At 39.2% G+C, this 27,220-nt stretch overlaps 1 protein-coding gene across 1 annotated transcript in view; it reads right to left on the bottom strand.

The window, feature by feature from the left end:
• Positions 1 to 27,220, bottom strand: part of serp (chitin deacetylase-like protein serp) — a 71,286-nt gene that overhangs the window by 22,252 nt on the left and 21,814 nt on the right. Inside the window, exons 2-3 of the mRNA XM_065227943.1 lie at positions 12,845 to 13,002; positions 551 to 800 (exon numbers count right to left, since the gene is read on the bottom strand). Of these exons, the coding sequence (XP_065084015.1) occupies positions 551 to 800; positions 12,845 to 13,002 (408 nt within the window). The remainder of the gene's footprint in view (positions 1 to 550; positions 801 to 12,844; positions 13,003 to 27,220) is intronic.

Raw genomic sequence — 27,220 nt, 5'->3', positions numbered from 1 at the left:
CAACATCATAACCTACAAACCTGCATACATTCTTCTGCGCTGGAGAGGCAGCCTACTAGACAAGTTACTGTGCTAGAAGCTCCGATAGAGGAGGCTGGCGCGGTGCAGAGCGAGGTAAAAAAACAAGTCTTGGTCTCCCAAGCTCAGGTTATCTGAACAAGATTATAACACCACCGCTAGCTGTCTGAATGACTGGCTGCGAAATTTCGCTTTCGTTTGAACAAATATTTGCCTAGTCGCACGTGCGTATCTACCAACAGCTCGCTCACCGGCTGCTGCTGCCACCACTGGTGTGTTGTGTTGAGCTATAATTTGCGCTTAGGAGCAAAACCTGAATCTCTACAGTGCAGCTGCCGCCGTCCGAGTGACACGCTAGTCAACTGACCTATAACTATCTAGCGGCTCGACGAGACCATGTGGTCAGTGTGCCACGCAAAGCAGCATTTATGGAGGCAAGCTGTTTCCATCTAATGTTTCTATCGAAATTGGTTGGACCTTGCAAAGGGGAGTTAACAATACATTCCAGGGAAACAAAAAGTGCTCAACTTACCGCACGAGTTCTCGTCCGAACCATCGGTACAGTCCTTCTCGCCGTTACAGAACAGACCACGCTCGATACAGTTGCCATCACCGCAGGCCAGGAATCCGTCCTGGCAGAGCGGTTCGTCGGTGATCAGCAGGGGCTTGATCTTTCGCTCGCGGTTCTTGTTCTTGCAGTTCTTGACGGCGTCCTTCCAGTCGCACGTCTGCTTCTCGATGTCAAAGTACAGACCGGCCGGGCATCGAATGGCTTGCAGGCCCTGAACAAAGAAAGACAAAAGAGACACGGTGATTAATAAATTTCCTGCAACCATAAAGAGACGTGCATATTTATGGATCTAGATAAGCTGACAAATGAATGTTGTTTTACTAAAAGCCAATCGAAAGACAGCATGTCGGAAGTTTCGCGCTCGATTAATTTTACAAGATTGAGCTATTTACTGGGCAATCTTCTTCGAGCGAGGCGTACCAGAGGCAATTAAAAGAAAATCGGTGCGCGTTAGTTTTATGGAGCTGGTTAAGTGTGAAAAAATTGCGACGCCGCGGATCCAGCCAAGGTCGTAAAAGTGCACATAAATTTCGCTGCAACGCCCGATTGCTGCACACGCTGAAGTTGGCGGCAGTCTTTTGTTGTTAATTTCCTACTCTGTCATCGTTTGCATGCTGCCGTGTAGCATTAAGTATTTAGTTGCATGAGAAACTAATTAGCAATTTCATGGGGGTCTTTGGAAGTGGTGCCAAGGAAAATCGAGCCGCTTTGAGTAAGTAGCATTCATTTGATGGGCCCATTTAGTTGCACTTGAGTAAGGTCCACGTGTGGGTAGCACAGGCAATCGGGGGAACGGATCGCGCGATGAGCCGATGAACTTGGGCAAGCCATTGATGAGCGAAACAGTTTAGTTCAGGTTTAAAATTATGCACGTTTTGAGATGTGTTCTTGTAAATGAATGGACATTGAATTGTTCATGTGCATAGCCTTTTGAATATATTAGATCAAGCAGATAATTTGTAAAACTGGTGTTAACCGTGGAAAATGTGCTTTTTTCAGAAAATTGAGCTTGATCTTAATTGACCTTCCGTAGATCTGAGGTTCCCTGAGCTGTTATTTTGACTTCTCCAGGCTATTCTAAGCTTCTATAATGTTACCAACACCTTTTTCATGAATTTCTCTGATCTTCTCAGTGATTATTTGAACATACTTTAAATTCCACGGGCTTCATCAAAGTACCCTTAGCTTTTCAGGGTTGCTCTGAACTAGTCTTTATAAATTTTATTATTTATGAGATTCTCTGAACTTCTCTGATACTCGCAGAGAATGCATAAAATATTCATCTAAAGTTGTCTTTTTTTAGAAGATCCCACTACTTCAAAACCCGAGCTTCTCTGATGAATCCCATTTATCCGGCATTTATGCACATCTTTGATATTTTAAGAACTTTGTTGTACTTTAAATTAAAGTGTTTTGTTACTTCATACGTGAAGTTTCCGATTATCAAGTTAGGAGAAAATGTTATAGTAATACCAACCATTGATGCGAATACAAATCAAATGCATACTGTGCCTAGCTATCAACGAGGGGATTTGAGGTGTTTCCTCAAATCCACTAGCAAAAGAGTGCGCGTTTGACTTGCTCATATACTGTCTACGGCTGTGGAATAGTTCTAGCGCCGAAAGCTTCATTGCTGTTATTTTGAACTTCGATGAGCTTTCTCGATCTTTCCAGGAATTCATAAAAGTTCTTTGAGGTTTACTGAGTTCTTAGTAACCTGAACGGCTCTGGGATTTCTTAGATTTTTATGTAACACGCTTAGCTTCTTTTTGTGATAGTCACTGAACTAAGATGTCATTCGTGACTTGTCCGGGATAAGATTTGAACTCGTGACTTCTAACCGCTACGCTAGGGCGTCCTTGCTGAACTTCTGATTCTCTTCCACGGACACCTTTAAAATTCTCTGAACTTCTGTGTTTTTTCGGAAATTTCATCAACTACTCTGAGATTTCTTGTGATTTTTTAAATTCCTAGAATATCTCTTGAGTATTCATGCAGTTCCCTAAAGCACCTTTCTGAGGTTTCCAGAGCTTTCTTTAGTTTATCTGAGATTCTTTGATTATTTATCTAAAAAACACTCTGAGTTTCTCTGATGTTGTCAGGAAATTTCCTTAACTTCCCTTAACCTTCTCACAAACTCTTTGGGCTTCTCATAATTTCCTTAAACTTATCTAAAGCACCCTGAGTTTCATTGATACTCCCAGGGCTGTCATCTGATCACTCAATGCGCGCAATGTACTGATTTTCTGAAATATACAAAGTGAGAATCAAGCAAACACAAAGTTGGCTTGTTTTTACCCTGCGCAAGTGTAAAGCAGCGGAGAAGAGAAGACAGACACACGTCCAGAAATAACGAAAGATTAATGTGTAGCCATCGCTCCGACACAAAGAGCGCCACTCAGACAAAATTCTTCTATGTGCAGGCTTGCTGAAACTCCTCAAACTCACTGGAGGTTTTAAAACACTCTTGTCCTGCGAGTTTAGCCAGCCCTTACGTCGAGTGAGTGGCGGCAGGAATATGAAAAACTTCTCAAGAAAGAGAGGGAGAGTGAACTTCAGCGAGAGGATGATTTGACGTGAGGTGCGCTTTTCGAGACTCTGGATGACTTTTTTGTTCGACGCAAGAAGCTCAGAGTGATAATAAGGGCGTGTGGATAGAAAACATGAACATGAATGGCAGCAAAGCTCACTCTCATTTTATCCCCCTTCGCTCATAAGCTCTGAAGCTCAGTTGAATGATTTGGCAATAGGCATTCTACTCCTCAGAAAAATGCATTTCAAACTCGCGAGCGAGGCTCCATCAAGCCTGGTTATGCCCTTCTTCATCTTCTATGCATGCAGTCGTGGTAGTCGGCAAAGAATTCAAAGAATACATTAGCGCTTTTTGAATTATATTCGCTCCCTGCGCCGCACGGAGTGTACCGCTCATTGTGTGGATCGCTTTCTCACAGATTAGTTGGAAAAGAGTGTGCGAAGTAAATGGGAGAACCACACACTCTGTCGAGTGTTGTGAGATGCATCCACAAAGTTGCTTTGCTAACGCTGTGAGGTGTTTTCCAGCCCTGGATGCTCCCCTGAACTATTAAGAACTTCTCTCATAGGAGATCCTAAAGTTTTTCTGCAGTGTCTATAGTTTTACGAAAGATCCTTAAAATTCGTTGGCACTCCTTAAACTTCAGTACAGCATCTTGAGCTTCTCTGATGTTTTCCTGATCATTTAAAGATCTTGATGAACTTTTTTGAATATATTGGAACAATTCCGGGGTTCCTTGAATATTTATTTATCAGAAATCTGAGCTTTTCTTTTGTTCCGTGTACTTATTTGAGGTTCCTTCCACTTTCAATGAAGTTTTAGGCAACTTCTGGGCTTTACTGAATTATTAAAAGACAAAAATACTGCGAACACTAGACAACGGAAAATACCCAGCACCCAGAAGACCAGTAGCAAAATTTAACGATTCAGCACTTGATGGCTTCTTCACGAGTTGGCACCAAAAAATTCTGAAGTATTAAGACGAATATCAGAAGAGGCCTTCAAATTTGTTTGATTTGACTCATAATGCTACCTTATGTCACTCTTTTTTATATGAGAATATGTATGAGGCAAGGTTTACCGAGCATCTGTCGTAATTAGAATGACACTTTTGTTATTGCTACCAAAGTTTCATTATCTGTTGAAGCCTTCTTCAGGGGAAGGTACCAACAAGTATCGTTATAATTCCAAGTATTTTATTAGATAGACGAGACTAGATATGGTTGCAATCGCTTTAAAGGGTGAGTCGGTAATTATTGTGACACTTTCAAACGTTTTTTTTATACTTGACTGAAATTAACAAAATTTTGTTCAGTTTCTCTTTAGAGTGTATTATTTACATCCGCTCAGTTGTGCAGTCGTCAGTGAAATTCCAGTCGAGATGGAATAAAATCAGCAAACCGTTCGTGAAAGGATTTTGTTTACCCACATGCAAAAACCTGGGTTGTCGCATCGTGCCTTGGGAATACTGATGTATATACATCATTTGACCGTCTCAAGCGTCCTTAAAAAGTTCCAGGAACGAATGACAGTGGACCACAATCCAGAAGCAGAACGAAAACCGGGAACAACGCACGAAAAAAAAACGAGGGAGCGTTGATTGTTCATTTCAAGCGGAATCCGAACATTTCGACGCGGGCCTTGACCAAAAAACGTACAAGGTGTAGAACTTCCCAAATCGGGACGAACGCCAGCAGAGCGTTGCCAAAACGCGCTCCCGAAAACTCTACATGAAGCTGCTAACGAAATACCGGTGCTGCGTCATTGATGATGAGACCTACATCAAAGCGGATTTTTAGCAGTTGCCGTGACAGGATTATTTCACGGGTTAGGACAGTGCGCGAACTTCGGAGTACCAAAGGAGTGGCAAAGGACGAAAAGGAAATGATGAGGAAGTGGGTAAAAACTGAGAAAAACGTACCGGAAACGACTGTACAGGCTCTGATGGAGGGCGTCAATCGCAAATATCGAGCTCATCCTAAAATTTAAGGAACGTATGTAAGCTACACATACTAAACTATTGTAACATTTTGGTTTCATTTCAATAACTATAGCCGATTTACCAATCAATCTAATGTGTCGCAATATTTATCGACTCACTGTTTATTTACCTAGCATTGAAGTAAACTTTTCTGAACCGACTAGAACAACTTGGAAGCAAGCCTGAGCTTCTCTTAAGTCACTTGAACTTCTTTGAGAGGTTCTCTGAGCTTCTATAAAGTATGTTGAACTTCTTTGAGGTTATATGAAGATTCTTAAAAACAGAGCGTAAAATTATTGACTGTCTAGACTGAGTGTGAAAGCACTGCACTATTCAATCCATTGCTCTGTGCAGACCGTTTTTACCAAACGGTAAAGGACGAGGCAATGAAAGAGCCAACAAAAACATTCAGTCACTCACGAACAGGCGACTCACACCGCTTGCCTTCACTCACACAACATGTAATTGAGGCATTTTTCCATAGAAAATGTACGCTCAGTCATTCAAAACAAGTATTGGATACCATCACGGAAGAATAAACGTGCTGACTGAGCTACTGACTGAGTACTCGGCTGTCAGTGACTCGTTTACCTCTCAATCATTCAGACTCTCACGAGACGGTGAATGATGAGGCAGATGGCAGTTCATATTCATATGAAAATGACTCATTGAACCTGACTGTTTTGCGCACTGCTTAAAAATATCTGGCGTTTCCAAATTTGCTCTAAAGTTTAAGTTAAGTCTCTGAACTTCTTTGATTTGAATAACGCGAAATTTGAACGAAACTTTTGCTATATGTTCCAACGTTTCATCATGTGTTGAAGCTTTATTCAGCGGAAGGCACCAACTAGCGCTGAAACGTTGTGACTGATAATACGAGATTTGAAATGGGTTGAATTTAATAGCTAAGCAATTCTCGAAGAATTAAACCGTATAAATCATATTCATTTGCATTGCACTGATGTTCCTTGAACTTCTCTGAGGTTCTCTGAGCTTCTCTCGGAATGAGAACGTCACGTTTGTTGTTGTTCATTTCCTTAAGCCATATTCTGGAGAATTCGTCTGCAAGTACTGAATCGTTGGGATACACAACAAACTTGTCATATATTTCTGATAAGACGAAATAAGACATGGTTTGAACGTCCGCTGGTCACCTCTTGTTATTGAGTTCTTTTAAATTTTATGTAATACCTTGAACAAATTTGAGTTTCTCAGCTGTTTCGAGAAGTTTCTGGATAACTCCAAACTGGTATTAAGCATCCTAAGCATCACTGAAATTCGAACGAATTAATCTTAGGCAATTTTTAGTTTCCCTGTTTCGTACTTCTGCGAACTTCTACGATGTTCTCTGAGTTTCTCGGAAGATCTTAGAATTCTTCAGAGGTTCTCTAAAGTACCCTGAGTTCCTTTGATGTTGCTCTGAACTTCACTGAGACGAAATTCAAAATTTCTAGGGTTCTCTAGATCTTTTCTGAAATTGTTTGCTTTAACATGATGTTCAATAGGCTTCTCTGATGTTTCTACATACTCTCTTGGCTTTCCTGAATTTCTCTGAGGCAACACTGAATTTTTGGAAACTTCTAAGATCTTCTAAGAGGTTCTTATGGGGTTTCCTGTGCTCATTTCGGACGTTCGTAAGCGTTCTAATGCACACTGAGCTTTACTGATTATATGAACTTCGCTGAAACGTAGTAAACGCCGACGTGGCTTTTTGATCCTTCGATGTCGGTTCTTCCTATCATTGTCAAGCAAAATTCACAAAGCGCAGGATTGTTCACTCTTTCAAGGGAACGTGAGCTGGGTTTAGACCGTCGTGAGACAGGTTAGTTTTACCCTCCTGGTGTGCGATATTGTTGCGCTATCTTTACTCGAATTGCTGTGCAGTACGAGAGGAACCACAGCTATGGCCGCCGGGTAAAGCAGGTGCATAAGAACGCCTATCAATGGTTGTTGGGTTCTGCCCTGACCGGCGATTTGCGACCTCTGTGTACCTGAACTCCGATTCTTACCTCCACGCGGTGCCCGGTGGGATTGCTGGCGGTGATATTTGCCGTCAGTAATGCGAACAAGAACGGGGGATCATCGTTGTCACCAAAGCACTTCTGTCAATTATCGGTCGTGCCCGTGATGACGATGACAGAGCAATGAGGTTATTGCCAACTCTCGAAGTAGCCCAAGATTATCGCTACCTGGGGATGCTAACCGGCTCGGTCTGGTTACGACTTGGCCGTCCTGAATGAACTATATCCACCTTTTCAAGGTGGTTTGTTTAAAAGGACGTTAATAGATGGAAGCACAGCTATGGCCGGGTAAAGCAGGTGCATAAGAACGCCTATCAATGGTTGTTGGGTTCTGCCCTGACCGGCGATTTGCGACCTCTGTGTACCTGAACTCCGATTCTTACCTCCACGCGGTGCCCGGTGGGATTGCTGGCGGTGATATTTGCCGTCAGTAATGCGAACAAGAACGGGGGATCATCGTTGTCACCAAAGCACTACTGTCAATTATCGGTAGTGCCCGTGATGACGATGACAGAGCAATAAGGTTATAGCCAACTCTCGAAGTAGCCTGTGATTATCGCTACCTGGGGATGCTAACCGGCTCGGTCTGGTTACGACTTGGCCGTCCTGAATGAACTATTTCCACCTTCTCAAGGTGGTTTGTTTAAAAGGACGTTAATAAATGGAAGCACAGCTATGGTCCCCGTCTCGAATTAACTAAATTCTCTTCTTGTAGGGGAACAGTTTAAAGAGACGTTAATAGACGTATCCACAGTTATGGTACCTCCTCAAGGTGGTTTGTTTAAAAGGACGTTAATAAATGGAAGCACAGCTATGGTTATGCCGTCCTGAATGAACTATCTCCACCTCCTCAAGATGGTTTGTTTAAAAGGACGTTAATAAATGGAAGCACAGCTATGGTTATAGCCAACTCTAAGTAGCCTGTGATTATCGCTACCTGGGGATGCTAACCGACTGGGTCTGGTTACAACTTGGCCGTCCTGAATGAACTATCTCCACCTCCTCAAGGTGGTTTGTTTAAAAGGACGTTAATAAATGGAAGCACAGCTATGGTCTCTTATAGGGGAACAGTTTAAAGAGACGTTAATAGACGTATCCACAGCTATGGGCCGCCGGGTAAAGCAGGTGCATAAGAACGCCTATCAATGGTTGTTGGGTTCTGCCCTGACCGGCGATTTGCGACCTCCGTGCACCTGAACTCCGATTCTTACCTCCACGCGGTGCCCGGTGGGGTTGCTGGCGGTGATATTTGCCGTCAGTAATGCGAACAAGAACGGGGGATCATTGTTGTCACTAATGCACTATTGTTTATAAGTCGCTAGTGTCGGTGATGACGATGATAGAGCAAATAGGTTATAGCCAACTCTAAGTAGCCCGTGATTATCGCTACTTGGGGATGCTAATCGGCTGGGTGCTGAATGAACTTTTTCCACCTATTCAAGGTGGGTTGTTCAAAAGGACGTTAATAAATGGAAGCACAGCTACGAAATCGTCCTGAATGAACTATTTCCATCTCTTCAAGGTGGTTTGTTTAAAAGGACGTTAATAAATGGAAGCACAGCTACGAACCTCTACCAGGGGAACAGTTTTAAGAGACGTTAATAAACTTAGCCACAGCTACGAACCAATGGCTCAATACTGGTTCGACCGGACACGCCGAACTTTTCAGATAATTTTTGAGTAGCTGCTGAGAGATTCGATGATCTTCTGAGAGGATCAGGGAGCTTTGTAGAACAACTTCCAACTTCTGAAATATTCGGGTTCACATACGTTTAGAGAGGTTCAGCAAACTTCAGAGATAAGAGGTGAACCAGTCAGTGCACAGTGGCCCAAAAATGGATTCAGGTGGAATAAATTCAATCAAAGTGTTTGTTACTTCATACGTGAATTATACGATTGCAACGGTGGTCAAAATGCTTTATTTTTATCAACATGAAGCATTAGTGCGATAAAATATTAGGTAGAGAAAGTTTTGAAGAGACATAGATATGGATAGCTCCGCAAGAATACGGCAGTGTTAAAATTGAAAAGAAGTTAAAATTGAACGAAGGGCCATTAATGCGACAATACTAATGAAATCTTCTAACTTTGAAATACATTTCCAACCAATTTTGTGATGTTTAAGACATTAGGATTACGGTCGATCAGTTCTAAATATAAACTTTTAGTTATTCCAGATGTATCGGCATAATGTTGTACAAAGTTGAAGAATAAGTTAGTTGAATCAAATTTGCTCAAGCAATCAATTTTCTCACTCTAATGGTTCACAATACTGGTTTTTAATAACTATGGTGGCCATTAAAAATCGGGTTTTCAAGAGTAAGTTTTTAAGCACTGATTTCTCGTAAATGATTTGTGATGACTTTATAATCTTTTCTTAGCACAAATTTTTGCCGAAGCAACCAAGCTATCTCTATTTGTTGCAAAGTTATAAACGATTTTCATTAAAAATATATGGCATTTTCAAATGTTTATATCTATTAATAGCGCAAGTAGAATTTTGTGCTTGTTAGATACTTTTGAAAGATCATACTTTAATTAATCTACGGTCAGATCAAAACACAGCAGTCTATGTAACCTTTGCGTTACTGATTTTGGTTGTATAGAAGTATACTCTGCATAATTCACACTCTTCACACCGTTTCAGTCTTTTTTGTTGAGCTCATTAAATGGACTTATGAAAAAGACGTATTTTTTAAATAAAAATCGTTTATAACTTTCGGACAAACAGAGATATAAACATGGTTGTTTCGGCTAAAATGTGCACCTTAAAAATTCTAAAAATGTCTAGAGTAAATCATTGACCAGAAATCAGTTACTAGAATATATTAAGGGCCACCCTAAATTACATATTAAAAACCACTATAAATCGTGAAGCATTAGAAATAGAACATTGATTTATTCAGCAACTTCGTTTCAATTAACTTGTTCTACAACTGTGACAAACATTACACCGGTTAATATCGAATACCTAAAACTATGAATTTTAGAACTCATCAACCATTTGGAGCACCCTAGTGTCTTGAACATCAAAACGTTGGTTAAATAAATGTAAAACTTTCCCGGAGACATTTTTTCCCTCAAACGAATGACTTAGACACATACAACTTATTCCACCTAAATACGGTTTATAGACCATAGTGCAGTGGCTGAAAGCTACTACAGTTAATTCTCCATATCTCGATATTGATGGTACCATCAACATATGGAGAGATCGAGGTATCGATCAAGAGAAGCCTACTCGACCGATTGAAGGGATCAAGATAACCAACGACCACTGGAATAAAGTGGTCGAGATATAGCACATCGAGATATGGAGAGTTGACTGTATAACAAAGAAAAAACACACACAAATTTAAGAGATGATTATCGAGCTTCTTGAGGCTCAAAGAACTTCAGTTTTTCTGAGCTTCTCTAGTCTTCTCTAAACCTCTCTCAGGTTCGTATTTCTCGGAGGTGTTTTTTCTTAATATTTCCAAACCATGCATCCTATGATCTTCACTGAGACATTCTAGAACTTTACTGTAATTAATCTGAACAAATCTTTGGTTCGCTGAGGTTCCCTGAGGTTGAAAAAATCTTTGGTTCGCTGAGGTTCCCGAAAGTTCCACTGAAGTTCTGTGAAGCTCGCTTATCTAATCTGAAATTCGATTAACTACACTGATTTCTTCTGATCCATATACCACAAAATGACTGTCAATATCAAGGTGCTGCCACTAAGTTTGACAGAGTAATCATCTACGAACATAGTGACAGCTCCTTGAATATGGGAACTTCTAGGAAGAAAAAACTGAGAAACTCTCATGAGAAATTCGAAATATATCTATTGTGATTAGGGAGGTTCGAACATCTTCAGATATGTTCAGCAGCCATTAGGAAGTCTTGAGAGATTTAAGGCACTTTAGGGATGTTTGGAGAATAAATAAGCAGTTCCACACCAAATGAAGAATCGATCTAACTTGAACTTCTCCAATTTGCATGAAACTTTGCATAATTGTTTGTTGTGGTCAATTATTCACACTAAAATTAGGCCATTTTGAATCTTGCAAACAACTTCAATATGGCGTGTTCGATATTTTCCAACGAATCATAACTCGAAAACGTAATTTCCAATCGAAACGACGACTGAGACAAAGTTGTATTGGCTGGTTCGACTCTGAATAATTTTGGGTATACAATCCTAAACAATGTTTAAAACTTGAATAACAAAAAATGATAATATTTGTTTTGAATATTATTCATTTAAAATGTGAAATTTTTAAGATGCTCACTTACAAATTAACAAAAATCATAGATCAACAACTTTTGGAGAAAAAAATGATAGAAACTGTCTACCGCACACACCAAATTTTGGAATAGATTTCCAGCAAAACAAATTGCTGAATGGCTTCCAGCAAAACTATATCTTGCTGCATGTTCAGTAATTTGAGATATTTTGCTGGATGCTAAATAACTTGTACGAAACGTCAAAATCATCACCGTTCACTTTCCCGCGTATTCTGTTTTGCTATTGAAGAGAGTGAGTGAGAGAGAGAGAAATAATGAATTACATGTAAAATATAAGTCGAATATTCGCAAGTGTATAGTTAACTCAATATATACTATGGAATACATCGATTCTCTGTTTATCTGTAGCTGCAAGGATTGCCGGATTTAACATCAAATGAGTTTAAAAACCGTCGATAGATCCAACGAAATTAATTCAACGCCTTAAAGTGAACAATCACATTTGATATGTTAAACTTCCATGCATGTAGTAAATTACCAAATATAATTTAGTTTCATATCAGTTCGAAATCCAATCCCGGTTCAATTGTTTTGTATCAAACAACTGGTCTTTCAGCAATATCATTGCCACTCTAATTTGCTGGATATTCAGTAAATAGCTGTCACTTTTACGTAGGGTCAATTTACTGGTCGTTCAACGAAAGTAATTTGCTGGAAGAATTGCTGGTTTTACAGCTCGGCAAAATCCAGCAAAATTTTGCTGGTTTCCAGCGATATAAAAATAGTGTGCAGACTTGGTTCACTACCCAAGTCTGCCGTAGAGTTCTACCGCAGTTGTCAAAGTTGTACCGCCAGTATGAAATTGGTCACGAGTGTGGATTGACAAACTTGAACTATGTTTGCTGTCGTGTTGGAGGCGAACCAGCCTAAGGCTGAAAGCCTCCTAAATAAAGCTAAATAATAATAATAATGTTTGCTGTCGATTCATTCAAGTCTAGTTCAAACGGAAATAATTTTCTGGAAAGAAAACAGCTTGTTGTTCAAATGAATTAATCAGACCATCGAATTGAAGAACATCAAATAAGAGAGACTAGGCTGCATAAGCATCCAAGCATGCTTTATCAAACAGTTGTTGTTGAAGCAAAGCTAAGTGTTTCAGTTTCAGCTTCAATTTCTGCGCTGTCCAAGCTATACCACACATAGGAAGGCACTCATTTTAAAACGATTGTTTCGATTCATGAATATACTCAACTTGTTCAAGGCAGAAACTTTCCCTTATTCACGCTTCTAACAAGGTTACATGTCCTATAAGCTTGAAATTTATACAAGGCACTATACGCTCATCAACGCCAAAAAAGGGTATCCATTTATATGCGAATAGCTAAATTAGACAATCGTCTTCCGACCCGCACATGCTATTCAATTGAAAGCAACCCACCAATTAGATGATTCGCACTGATGAATGTCTACATGTCGTTGCAAAAGGTACTTACCGACGATGTGCACTGGATGACGTCACGGCAGTTGTCGCCGTCGCCGGCCACTAATCGGAACCATTCACCGGCGTCTTTGTCCTTGCAAAGCTCTTTCTCGAATGACTCTTCCTTCTTGGGTTCATCCGACTGTCGCTTCGTTCGCCCGGTGGCCGCGGCTGTGCAGAGCAAGAACAAGAATGGAAATAAATTAGTTACAATTCTAACGAATTAAATGAATACACTGAAACAGTTATCGCTCGTAACCCGTTTTCAACTGAATTATTCATTCATTCCTTCATTCAATCACTCAGCCGGAAAACAGCTGATCGCAACAATCGATTACCCAATTTCGAGCACCACTTTTTCGGATCAATTTTTCTATTTGGTAATAATCGTGGAGCATCATCATCATCATCACCATCTTCAGCAGTATTTGTTTCTCATTCCGGATGATTCACCTTCTCCAATTAGCTCATGTATGTTGGATCGTGTGCAGACACCGAATATATGATGACGACGGCGCGTGTTTGGCACTCGTTGCTCAACACGGGCAAAATTATCTAATCAAAAATTATCGCATTTTTTTGGCAGCTGGGTAATGTAAACAATAACACACGATAATTGACTCAGTAAACACTTTGAGTTTTGTTAGCAAGGTGCATCACCATCATCATCATCATCATCATCATCATCATCTTCATCATGTATCAGGCAATTAGCATTGTTCATGGTTGAGAGGTTCCTCTAGGACAGCTATGGAAACGTAATATTAAAACGATGAAGTGCTCCTTAAACTTTGGAAAAATGATCTTTTACTGCGTAGCTACTCAGATTTATTATTCTGCTTGGGGTTTAATTAGTCAGAGGGTAAGTGTCTAGAATGAGCTTCTAAATCTTCTTTACCTTATTGTAGACGCTAACATGTCGCTCCGCTCCTCTGACAAAAAAAATCACAGGTAAGACAGTAAATATGAGTAGCTAAGCAGTAAACGAGCAGTTTTCCAAGTTTTGGAGCATTTCATCGTGTTAATATTGCAAAATTAATTTTCTCGTTCCTCTGGAGATCCGCCATACATACATTGTTTATTGGTTGCTACGAACAACGAACGATCAAAATATATGGGTGGATCCGTTTTTAATTCGAAATGGCACTCCAAGCATTGTTGGTGAATGCTAAACAGTGTTCAATGCTGCTGCCATAGGTCATTGCTGTGAGATGACATCGAACGTGAAAGGTGTCGTCTTTTGAAAGGTCTCACAATAGCATAAAAATGATAATGCAATAAAAACTTTAAATGTCACCCCGCGAAATATTTCTTGCTCCAAGGCAAGCGAAAAAGTCGCGAAATCGATCGGATACATCACAACTTAAAGTGTGTTCCCTGCTTCTCGGGAGAGTCAATGGTGCAGTGGTGCACCTTAATCGTGAACCCGAAGAACGCTTTTCAAGCTCGAGACATGGGTTTGGGCACGACTTTCTGATTACGGTCCTCCTCCCACCCAGCGGCCCCGGTACCGATAGATGGTGCAAGTTCTATTCAGGCACTTCGTTTACCGCCCGCCGACCGATGATGATGATGATGATGATGATGATGATGATGATGTTGTGACATATGAACGTGAAAGACTAATGTTTTCACGACATTTGATCTTTAGACATTCAAGCGCCGTTCACATAAGTTGGCACCTCTTGTTTCGTTCGCAAGGAATGGCAAGCTGTCGAACGTCGGCATCGATCGGGCTCGTTATTTTCTGCGAACTAATTTGGCATGCTTCACGCGCGCGCACCCGTTGCTCTTCTCCGGTCGGCGGCGGCGGTGCATCGATTGCGGATTTGCGAGAAAAAAAAAGAGGATTGGCGCTCCAATGGCGTGCGAACTGCGAGTTGCGAGCGCGTTTCTAAACGTGTCTCGATTCAGCCATTAATCGCAGTGAATAGAGATTGCAGGGTATAAAGCAATCCAATGATGGTATATGGTGCTTTCCAGTTGTCGGTCGGTTTGCTCCTCTCATACGTGCAACATTGTATCGAGTGTCATGAGGAATCTTCAAATGGAGGGAAAGGTAGCCGTACAACTATGTGCTGTGCCGTTTCGTGAGTCCCAGTGGTTTCGTTGAAGGTTGTAGCTGACATTTGCCTTGTGGTGAGATGTCGATGAGATGCCTTTTGATTGAGGTGGGCTTGAATGCCGATCGATTCAGGGAATGAATACTGTTTCACATTTTTGTCTTAATTTCATCATTAACACACATTTGTAGAATTGATCTGCTCTAAGAATAGTATAATAGACATAAGTCAAGCTTACATTTCGGTCACCGACAGTATCAGGTGATGTGTTTTTAAGTTTCGTGAACAGTTTTTTATTGCAGTAGTTATCAAGCTTTCGTTGATTGAGCCTAACTTTTAGAAATTCCATAAACTTGCAACCCACCAAGATTGAAGACCAAAATGACCTTTTAAATGCTGAAATTCGAATTGCAAACAAGTCAAAAACCGCATGATGGTCTAAAAGCTCTCAATATCCTCCATCGTTAACAGCCAAAAAATCCAAGATGACCCAACAAACAAAAAAAGTAGCAGTGAAACAACTTAAAAACATAAAAAAAAACATTAAACGCATTAAGCCAAATCAGGCAAAAAATGGCCTTGTTAGTTAAAAAATGGTCTGACAACATCACAGGAGCCATAAGGTCATAAAACGATAAAATAGTATTAAATATACTAAACAGCTTTTCAAATTGAAAAGGATCTTAACGTTTAAATTAAATCACAAAAAATGTTCAAATGGCCTTAAAATTCCAGCAATGACTTAAGAGGCAACTAACCATCACTCGATTTTCTTTTGCTTCTTCTTCATGTAATCCTAAATCATCACTTTCTAAAAGTATTGGTAAAATTCGTTGGTAGCGTGCGTCGCCGTGCCAAAACAGTCAATGAATCGTATATATCAACTGGTATGGTGAGCAAAATCTGCCATCTCTTTTATTCTTTTACTTATCAATACAACAGCAAATGTGACGTCACACATGCACGTGTATAAGAATGTCGTAGACAAAACATTCACACTGCCAGACTACGGTGTATGACATTTCGTTTACACCCCTCAGCGGGAAAGCAAATAACATGCTACATGCAATGCTGCCATCTCGCCTGTTTGTGTTTAATTCAATCTTTGTTTACCTTTGTAATTGGAACGTTTAAGTTCCAAAAAAGGACCTTTTATTTTTATTCATTCAGTTTTTGATATTTATTCGCCATTAAAAACATCCACTCATCTAAGTTATTGGGTTAAACTTCGTATTGGCATGTTTAAAAAAAATTATATTCAATGCTAGAGGTAATACATCTGGCAACGCTTGATTCAATGATTCTTCTACGTTCGCTAGCAAAGAAGTGGAAACGAAGTGATTTTCTTGGTGTTTTGTTGTGTTCACCAAGAGATTTGACTTCCAGTTTTAATAAATTTAGTGTATACGATTACGTGAAACTGTGGAATGCTATGAAGAACACAAGTAAGGAAATGCAGTGATAGTGTTTTACCCAGAACATATACGACATAAAATCATGAAATACTTGCTTTAAATTTTCGGATGGCTTGTGTGTGAATGTATGTGCATATTAATGATGATGATTGAAGAAGATTTCAAAAACAAGAGGAATCGCAATTGATTGACTGTGTCTTGAACCTTAAAATTGCCAAATCAGCATCAAGGAAGCGTCAACCGACTCAAAAGTTTAGTTTTGATATTAAATTTGTATTCATGATGTAAATAGGGCTTGGAACCAGGGATCGGGTGCTACTCAATTTTTTGCGAGTAAAACACACGCTGTTGCGAGACTGCACTTTCGTTTCCAAAGAGACGTGAATGAGCATTTTAAATCGTGCAGCACATTTCATTCTTCCAACGATGTTGAGTCTCTTTCTCTCTTTCTCTTTGTTTCTCCGACAGTGTACTTTCTCTATAACTGTAGCGTTGTTGGATAGCTAGCATCAGTGCTGCTAATTTTCATATCATTCGATTGAAGATGAACCAATACAACTATTCAATCGATTCTGTGTTCTCTCGTGCCCATCTTTTGAAGAGCCCCTTTCTCATTCGAGCCTCATCGTCACTGTCAACTGAGTCTATCACTTTCATTTGATATTCGACAGTGGAGTATAGAAGAAACCCAGAAAAATTGTCCCGAACAGACATGTCGACCCGATGTCGGATCAATGTAAGACAAATTTAAAGTGGAGATTTTTCGCCGGAATGTCGACCAGAGCTAACCCCCTTGTGAAGAAAATTACACATCGATCTTAAAAAAATCTCTTTAGGAAAAGCATCAAAATTTGAATTTCCCGTCATAACACCGTGCACTACTCGATTGTGCTATACGCAAGTAGCACCTGGGCTGTCCAGGTCCTTAGTCTCTCTCCTTTGTCTCTTTCTCCTTCCAAATATAAGGGACGCACTTCCTTATTTTAGAATGGCACCAGTGTTTTTTGCACCACACTGAGTTTTTAGTCGATCCCTGCTTGGAACTATCCAGTTGGTTAAAAATCATTTGAATTTTCCACTGAATTTGGTATCATCAGTGATGATTTTCTTAAGGTGTGAAAACTGCCCCACGTTCCCCTACATTTCATGCTCTTTCGTTTTTTTTTAATGATGCGCAATTTCTATTCAAATAAAGTAAATTGTGTTTACAAGGGACTGTCTTGGGGACTTTCGGCTCTTTCAGTCTTCCAAAGCAGCAAAAACATATATGGTTATAGAAATACCTAAAGATGGTGAAACATATCACCGAAACGTCGAAGAGTTGAGGCAATACAACGTTTTTTGCTGTCTTGGATGAGTCAAAAATCTCGAAGACCGTCCATTATATACACTACACTAGACAGCTAGAAAGTACTGCTCCTGTTTAAAAGAAGGAAACATTTACTAAAAAAATTAAATTTTGAGGAAAGAATGAACAGCTTTCAGATGAAGGAAAAGTAATCGTATTAATTTTTCAAATACCAGGTCTCAAAAGAAATGTCAGGATGGATAAATGTCCTTGAACTGTTTGTTAAATATAACAAGTAAAGGACGAGAATCTTTAAAAAAAGTTAAAACCAATATCAGTGATCTTTTGAATTCCGATTTTGGAATTAACAAGTAATTAGTAAGTCTTAAACGCGCTGCTCAAGTTTAAAAGATGTAAAAGTTTCATTTAATATTTGAATGTTTATGTGATAAATTTAAGGAAAGAATTAGATCTGCTCCTTGTGTGGATAGGGGAATGAATTGAATGGTGCGGCACTCTTACACTAAGTCTGAACTCGTGTTTGTTTGCACTGTCAGTTGGTTGTTCAGATATCTCTATTTAAATATCTCTATCATAATCTATAATAGTGAAGAGAGAATCAAAAGCGCATTGAACAGAATAAATGAAGCTGTTTTTCAATTAGTCATACTTTTATCGTGATAGCAATTGGATGCCGCTCTGCTTACTGACTGGCTATAATTTTACTCATATTTTCGTTTCTCTGTTTCGACCAGTCTTGTAACTGGTCACCGTAGTCGACATATTTTCTGTGATAATCGACTGCCTTTGCTTCCAACAGTTGCAAAACAAGCTATCATATTACAGTACCAAACTAAAATGTCATATGACAGGCTCTGCCATAGGACACTGTTGCCGAGGACCGTCACGAATGTATGTTTTTTAGTTTTTCTCATGATAAGAGCTACTGATGTTGTGCTTGTGTGAATTCTGAAAATAGCAAGCAATGATGTCCTAGTTATAACATTTCTGATCAAAAATGGTTTGATTTACACCAAATTTAAGAATTAGAACGAAATCACACATGTCATATGAGAGTTATTTGAAAATATTCTTTTTGCTCGAATGTTGTTCTACTGTTTGTGTTGTGTAAGAGAGACGACGGTAGAGCATGACACTACAAATAAAAACAGACTGTCACGCACGACAACGAAGAGAGTGTCGTAAAAACGTCAACAGTTTCAACCCCTGGCTACGACTTCTGTGTACAGTAAAGGACAGCGTGAATGTTAAGGTAAGTACTTGTATGCAGTGATGGCATAAACATTTACGCGCGTGATATTGGAACAATGAAATTTACATTGGAAGTCCCTACGAATTGCGAGATCATCCACAATTTGTAAAACTGAAGCTACTAATAAATAATGTGATGCCAAATTTTTCATCTGTATGTTGAGCTCCACCTTTTTTATGATTGATCAGCTTTAAAGTTCTGTATTTTCCCAGAATCTGTATAAATTTGTATAATTTTCATAAAAATCTGTAATCTGTATCACAAATTGTCAAAAAATCTGTATCACTCCAGAAAAATCTATACATGTGGCATCACTGGATGAGAGCTGACTTGGCACACAACAAAATCCGTTGTTCATTGTTTTTTATTAGAAAGAGAAAGTATAGTTTGCTATCTCTCTTTGTTCTTCACCAAAGACAGGCACGATGACAGAAATTCCATCTTAACCCACACACTTGGAAATACCTAATTTTACACGTGACGGAATCCATCTTTGACATAAAGGATGAGACGTAAACAAACATGTCATGTAAAATTAAGTGCTCCGAGACTGAAAAGTTCGTTGCTCGACGAAAAGTACGTTTGATTGAGCTGAATTTCGCGTCTATTATGACTCAATTTTGTGTCATAATTGACGCTCGTATATGTCAGTCTCAGAGCACCTAAATTGACATGAATTTTTCTAAGTGTGTGCAGTATTAGCAGCATTTGTTTGCTTGCTCATTAGTGTCTACGAAAATCAAGCGTGATTATGGTAATTGGTAAGATTTGGTTTTTGATATAGTCCCAACACTGTTTCTATGTTTCATGGAACAACACTATTTCACTGGTAGATCAAGTTTAAGTACTTACATTATTTCGTAAAAATATGTCACGATTATATTAACAGCGTTGAATTTCGCAACATATGTCACTAATAGAAAAAAATTACGGCAATTTAATGTGTGTGCAAAAAATCGAAATTTTTCTTATTTTTACGAAATTAGAACATATTTTGATTAAAAATTTGGCGATATATGTATATGTGTACCCCGATAAATATGATTTGAATCAACTATCTTAACAGAACTCAAGGCCTCCAACTTGTAAAAACGTTAAAAATCGTCAAAACATGGCCAAAATACACTCAAAAAATTCTACACGTCATCATCATGTGTCTCACACATAATTTTGCGCTTATTGTGACACACATCCATTTCATGTGTGAATCTTATGCTATGAATCATGCCTGAACACTATGGATTTGAATTGTGACACACTTGGATTCTATGTGCCTCAATAGCTTTGCACATCATAGTTCAATATTCTACAATATTCTACTTTATCGACTTCTATTTTGCCGACTCTAAAAATGAATCGACAAATATATAAACAAAACTGCCAGAGGCCAGAGCTTTCACATATATTTTTAATGGTTCTGATTTGGGATTCGATCATGGACTGTTGAGGTGTGCTGCTGCCGGAGTCTTCGTTCGATCCCACTGTGCCTCGGTTGTTCTCATCAGGGCGTCACAATATCAGCTTCAATCGACCAAATCGATGCGACGAAGAGACTGCTGGCTTTCTTTTTCTGTTAAAGTCGAACAGCTTCGCAGCATTCTAGAACCTCAGTCGGCGTGCACAAACAAATGTTCAATCGCTTGTCTCTCTTTCTCCCGTCGCTCCATTGGTCTTCCTTTCAAGCTTCGTCGAAACGGATGAGCGAAAGAGCGCTCGACTTTGATAGTTTTCTCTTTCATGAAACACATCAACAGAGGTTTCATGACGTATATGACGGAAAATGAAATAACACATTTAAAGCATTTCTCACGTCAAAACACTTGAAGATTACACGTCATATTTTTAATTTATCTTCCATCCATATATTTATCTAAAAAAAATGATCGAAAACGGGACATAACGCATTTTAAACAAATTGAAAGAGCGGTGATAGAGTTTTCGTGAAAGGGGATTGAAAGCCATAATGAGGTTCGTTTAACTAGAAAATCGACGTTAGTTACATTGAAAGCGATGAGCAAAGCAACGACGAGAAGTTCCACAGACAGCCTTTCATTCTAAGCGTCCTGCTTTTTTATTTTCGTTTCTTGCTGATAGTCTAGCTAAGCGTTATAGAAATGAAGCGTCGAACACGTATGTATGAGAGAAACAAAACACGAGTTCATTTTAGAGCTTCGAAATTGTAGAGCCCTGGTTCTCATATATGAGGCGGGTTGATAGGATAAAGTCACAACTCTTGTTTTCGATGTTTACGTTTCTGAGCAAGCAATTCACATCGCATTGAAATGCAAAATACTTTAAATCCATCTGTTTTGAACAGTAGTGTGATTCTGAAAAACATATTTTTATTGCAAGTGAGTGGAAGTAACCCTGGTTTGAAGCACTAGAAATTAACGTGTATAACACATTGAACCAAGGTGAAATACACTTAAAGTAAATGTGATTGTGCATTTAACAAAATCAAGTGTTTAAACATTTCGATCAAACGTGTGGAATTTTTTGAGTTTAGGTGCGTTTCACCTACACGGATAGAAATCTCCTTATACCTCTTGGCAAATTTTCATTGCTGATTATTCATAAAATGTATAAGTCAACTAATAAGCAGACGCCTTGCAAAAAGTTAATAAAGATCATGTGTCAAATGAAATGTATAAGCGGTCACACATACCTTTTATGCATTCTTATAGGACCTATGTGGTTTGTCTTATGGAATGTATAAGGCTGATGCTTTGGCAAAAATGTATAAGTGAAACACATGAATTAAATAATTGATTTTCGTTTCGTGTAGTAGTTTTTATTTTTACCAAACTCTTCTACCAAATATCCTTTTTAGGTTCAAATCTCAAGGTATTTTTTTAACTACTTTGTGCCCATAGAAAGGTGACGCCTTGCTGTCAGTAGTGGGGAGATCAAAACTGACAGCATGCAGTGATCCATTGGAAATGAAAATTGTATTCAGTTTACAAGCTGTCCAACTGTTACTTAACAATTCCCCCTATTCTGCGAGTCACGAGACTCTATCTCACCAGTGAGGTGACAATAGTCACCTCGTGTGAGGTGACTCTCCATTTGATTTGCATGGAGAGTCACCTCACACGAGGTGACAATTGTCATCTCACCGGTAACAAAGAGTCACGTGACTCGCAGAATTAGGGGGAATGTGTGAGTGAAAGTCACTATACGGACCAGCACCACCACACTTCACTGTAAACGAATCTTACCCAGAGAGGGAGTAACTTTTACTCATTAGTATGGAGAAATGCGAATGAGTAAACGTTACTAGTAAGTCCAGGCTTGCTTCCACTGACTTGCTATAAAACAATGGTATTCAAAATTATGAGATTATTAGATGATATAATTATATGTTGTACTTGTAAGTAACAAGAAAAGGCTGTACAGGATGTGTTTGACTCATAAAACCTGTCAATTTCGCTTCCAGAGCATCACAATCGACGATCTCATGATTCGCGAGCGTTCACTCTGAGTGAGCGCTCAAGAATCGTTAAATCGCTGATTGTGACGCACTGGTAGCAATATTGACAGGTTTAATGTGTCAAACACATACTTCACGACTTCTTCTTGTAACTTACAAGTACTAATTATCATTATAACATCTTATGTTTTCATAATTTGGAAACAAAATTTTTATAGCAAGTGAGTGGAAGTAACCCTGCTCAGGGATGGGAAATCATTTACATTCATTTCGTGCATTCATTTATATTCATTTGTCTATAACTTTTTTCATCAACAGAATTTAGTGAAATGGTGTGAAAAGCTTTTTTAGCTTTTGACATAAGCTACAACTTTTGTCAAAAACTGAAATCTGAATCTCTTATGCATGACGAACTAGAGCTGGCAAAACATGTTATTGTTTTTCAGTGAATGCAATTTACATTCACTGAAAATCAATGGTGGGTTGTGATTGATTTGGTTCATCATGCATAAGAGATACAGATTTGAGTTGTTGACAAAAAATGTAGCTAATATTAAAGGCTACAAAAGCTTTTTATACTATTTCACAAAAGTCTGTTGATGAAAAATGTTATAGACAAATGAATGTAAATGAATGCACGAAATGAATGCAAATGATTTTCCATCCCTGACCCTGCTAGTAACTGAGTAGAAGAGACTCACTCTTTGAGCTAGTTTCGTTTTAAGTGTTAATTATTGCAGTGTAGCTACACCTTCAACAAGCGCGAGTCATTGACAACTCAACATAATTCGTTAGTAAACAAACGTTCAGCCGATACCTACCCCACAATGGATCACTTCATTCGAGCAGTTAAAAATAACGAGGAACAATATTTTAATATTGTTTCAGGATTGGTTTGCTTCATTTTCTGAACATCGCTGCTCGGAAATATGATTAGGTGTAGCTACACTACATCATCTCTTTTTGCATTGGTATTAGTGTGATGTCTATCCTTACTTCCCCGCGGTGGCGACTGAGGTACCAGTACCCTAAGGAAAGCTAGAGTATCAAACCTCGGTGGGATCTGGGTCGTATGCTAACAGGGAACGGTTATGGTTTTATAAGGGTTCTGTGGACCATAATTTAGACCTAAAGAATGCTTTAAAACCTCGTTAAAACTAGCATTGTTGCTTCTGTGGGCTTTCCACATTAGGGACGGCTCAAAACAGCGTCTATTATCCATGTTAGGAGTGCCTGATCATCATCATGGTGTCAGCATAGCGACTCTTACCAATGTTGTGCACGATGTTCTTCTGGTGAGACAGACTAATATAAACAATATAAAGACGGGCTACAACAATCGGTGTTGATCCAGACAACGAAAATGGGCGAACGATTCACGAAACTTGGAAAATAGAACAGTAAGTCTCCTCTTAATTTCTTGGATAGTAGGGTTAACTACCCCATTTCCGGCCTATTAAGCATAACCCGCACTTAGTCTTTCTTAATCTAGTTCAGTTTAATATTAATAAAGAGAAACCAATCGTTGAGATATTTTCAAAAGTCTAAACTGCTTCTTGACGCCAAACTCGGCCTACGGACTCTAAACTAGGTCTAACGCATTGAAACGCCAATGAATTCACTTCGGCCTATCGAATGAAGATAAAAATTGATTCGGTCGGAGCGCTTCTTTTGTTTTTGGGAATATTGGGTGCAAACCTTCATACCACGCGTTCTCATTGACTTCGTTCGGTAGCTTATTAACTTAAGTATCGTACCAAACGCATAATTGACTTGTTAACTCTGAAATCATGGATTTATTTGAAGTTTTCTGCTCGATAGGCCCAAAATGGGTGATTAGGCCGAAGTAGCTCTCTACCCTACCTGCATTATTTTTGACTTGGGGGTACGCAAGTTCGACATCGTTGCGCTGTAGATTGTGGTGTGGTTTTCAGGGCCTACAGGAGCTTTCAAAGTGATTGGTATTGCACTTGCAAGCACATGGTTTAAAACAGATTATAATGATTAAAGCTCCAAAACGGTGGGAGATTCTCCATAGTAATCATTACGCTAAAATATATATTGGTCTACGATTTCCAAAATGAATTTAAAATGATTGGCTTAAAAACTTAAAACAAAATGCAAAAATATGAAAACTTTAATGTGAGTGTTTCTAACGCAGACTGATAAGCCAAAATAAGATAAAAATTGAACCTCTACAGTCAATCATTATTACACTATTTCAGTATCACTTTGGTAAAATGAAGCTCGGAAGCCCTTTGTTAGCCGTATTTCAGCCTTATATTGTAAAATGCGAATCGGTGGGATTCCTAGGTAATTGATTAGATAACATCAATGCTTTATTTTGTTCATATCCATTTATATCAGAACTACATTTTAGAACATTTTCCCTCACAAATTGACTCAAATTGGTAACTCTAAAATTTTGCGAAATAACCATGTTGCCACGCAAATAAAAGAAAAAAACAATCCCTTTGCCGTTCGTTCAACCTATCCAGGTCAAATCCAACGCCTTTTTCCAATCTGGCCAAAAACCAGTTCCAAACCGGGACAGAAGGTTATACCCGTTCCGAAAAAAGAGAAAAATTGCGTCACTCATTCACTCAGACGACTACACCATGCAATTGCCTGACACGGCGACGACGGCGGCAGCGACGGGGTCAATAGAGTTATATACCAGTTATATTCTCCGGTAAACCTGGCAATTCAACATATCTGCGCGCAAGCACACACTGGATCCGCAAAACTGGATCGTAGCTGGTATGATAGAGTTGCAGAAATTTGTTTGTGAACTTGCACACGCACGCCGTGAGCCGTGCTTCTTGGTAAGGTAATGGAGACCTGTCAGCAGTCTGCAGTACAGAGAGATTGCGCTGTTTGCGGATGGTTTTTAGTCATGAAGATACCATTTGCGGTCAGTATCCTTACTACCAAAGATCAGGCAGCTCAGGAGTTGGGGAAAATAAATACCGACTAAAACTCCATCCGCATACAATGGTACCTTTCTGTATCAACGGTGTAACCGCGCCCCGTTGCTGAATGACTGCCTGGCAGGCTGGCTGGCGTATAATTTAAGACCACGTAAGTGGTGGTCTGTTACAAGGGGTCCATGAAAAGAAATGTGCCAGCAGTACAATTACCAACACCACCACCACCGGATGCACTGCACATATGTAGATACACGGGTGGCTGTCGAAATTCGGGCGTGGAAAGACAGGTCACCCGAGCATCGATTAATGTGGACGGAGACGAGATAATATTACACAATCTTGCAGTCAGCCTCCGAGTTGGAGCCCGAGGTGAATGGGTAGTGATCATGCATATGGCAAGGTAAAAGTAAAAGGAGTGAAATCGGCATCATCGATCTAAACTAAAATGTACGCCAAATAAAAACAAGCTGTAACAATTGCAAAAAAAAAAAGAGTTAGGAATCAGACCCGCAACAATCTGCCCTAATGGAGAAGAAAAACAACTTTTGAAAATTTTAAAACACCTACACAGATAAAAATTCTGAATTTTAATTGTGATGTAAACATTCATTCACGTAAACTTAAATTTAATTTCACACAACCGAGCAACTTGTAAACAATGTTGTTTACAAAGATGGGCTTTTGTATACAATATTTGCTACATTGCATGAATTGTGCTAGAAATTTACATGATATTTAATGTAAACTTATATGATATATGACGCTCCATTTGTGTGCATCATATTGAACAGAAATTTACACTACTTTTCGAGCTGTGTACTACTAGTGCACGTTAAGCACACATAAACTCGAAGGGGGTACCAACGCAACTCATAATTACCAGTATGCATGTCACAGCAAATTGGTGATCATCCCCATTTTATTGCATGTCCCTAGTCGTACCAGTTGCCACACAATCAATTAGGTGGGGGTTCATTTTACAATGATTTTCGGAATTTTGAAATCATTAGATGTTATAATGATATGTTGTACTTGTTATATACGAGCGTCAATTTTGACATAAAATTGAGCCATAATAGACGCAAAATTCAGCTCAATCAAACGTACTTTCGAACATTTCAGTCTCGGAGCACTTAATTTTACATGACATGTTTGTTTACGTCAAAGATGGATTCCATCACGTGTTAAATTAGTCACTTCTAAGTGTGTAGCAAAAGGAATAGAATGAGGCTTTTGTAAAGTAAGCAAAGTAAATTGAACCATAAGTTGAAACCGTAAAACTTGGTCAAACTTTTACAGCGTGGCGATCGGGCATTAGGCTGGGTAGTAAACCCGTGGCACTAATCTAGCGTGAAGTTTTTCATTGAATGCTTTTGCAAAACATATTTTACGGTCTAGCGCCTTTCGTTTTCTGTTTTGCTGTTGTTGTGATTGCTAAGAGGTGCTGATTGATTTTGGAGAATTGGGACTCACGAAAGGGGTTGGATTGGATTGGGTTCGGTTGTGTATGGTTAAATGTTGCGGTTCGTCGCTGGTATGGGCGTTGAAGTCTTTTTCGGGTTCGTTCTCGAACGTACTGAGAAACGTAGGGTTGATGCATATATTATGTCACGCTCTAAGGGGGAGGGGGGGGGGTCTAAGATTTTGTGACAAGTAATGCATTAGGTATAGGAAAAACGGCACGATAGTCGATTGCTGAATTTATGTATGGGCCCAAATTAGGGGCATTTAGGCCGACATTACGTCCATTTCCCCTATATGTTAGAAATAACTACTTTTACACGAAACGTAATCCATATTGGATGTAAACCATGGAACGCAAACAAACATTTTATTAAAAATTAAGTTCTCTCAAACCGAAACATAAGCAACTCGCCGAAGAGAACGTTTGACTGAATTGATTTTCTCGTTTCTTTCAACTGATTCTTATGTCAAAAGGGCCGCTTACATATGTCGATCTTAGGGAACCGAAATTTACATGACTTTTTCG

The sequence above is a fragment of the Ochlerotatus camptorhynchus genome, unplaced genomic scaffold, assembly GCF_037179485.1.
Source record: "Ochlerotatus camptorhynchus isolate MF236.1 unplaced genomic scaffold, CSIRO-AGI_Acam_v1.1 ptg000277l, whole genome shotgun sequence".
Lineage (NCBI taxonomy): Eukaryota > Metazoa > Arthropoda > Insecta > Diptera > Culicidae > Ochlerotatus > Ochlerotatus camptorhynchus.
This window is presented reverse-complemented; position numbering and strand designations above follow the sequence as displayed.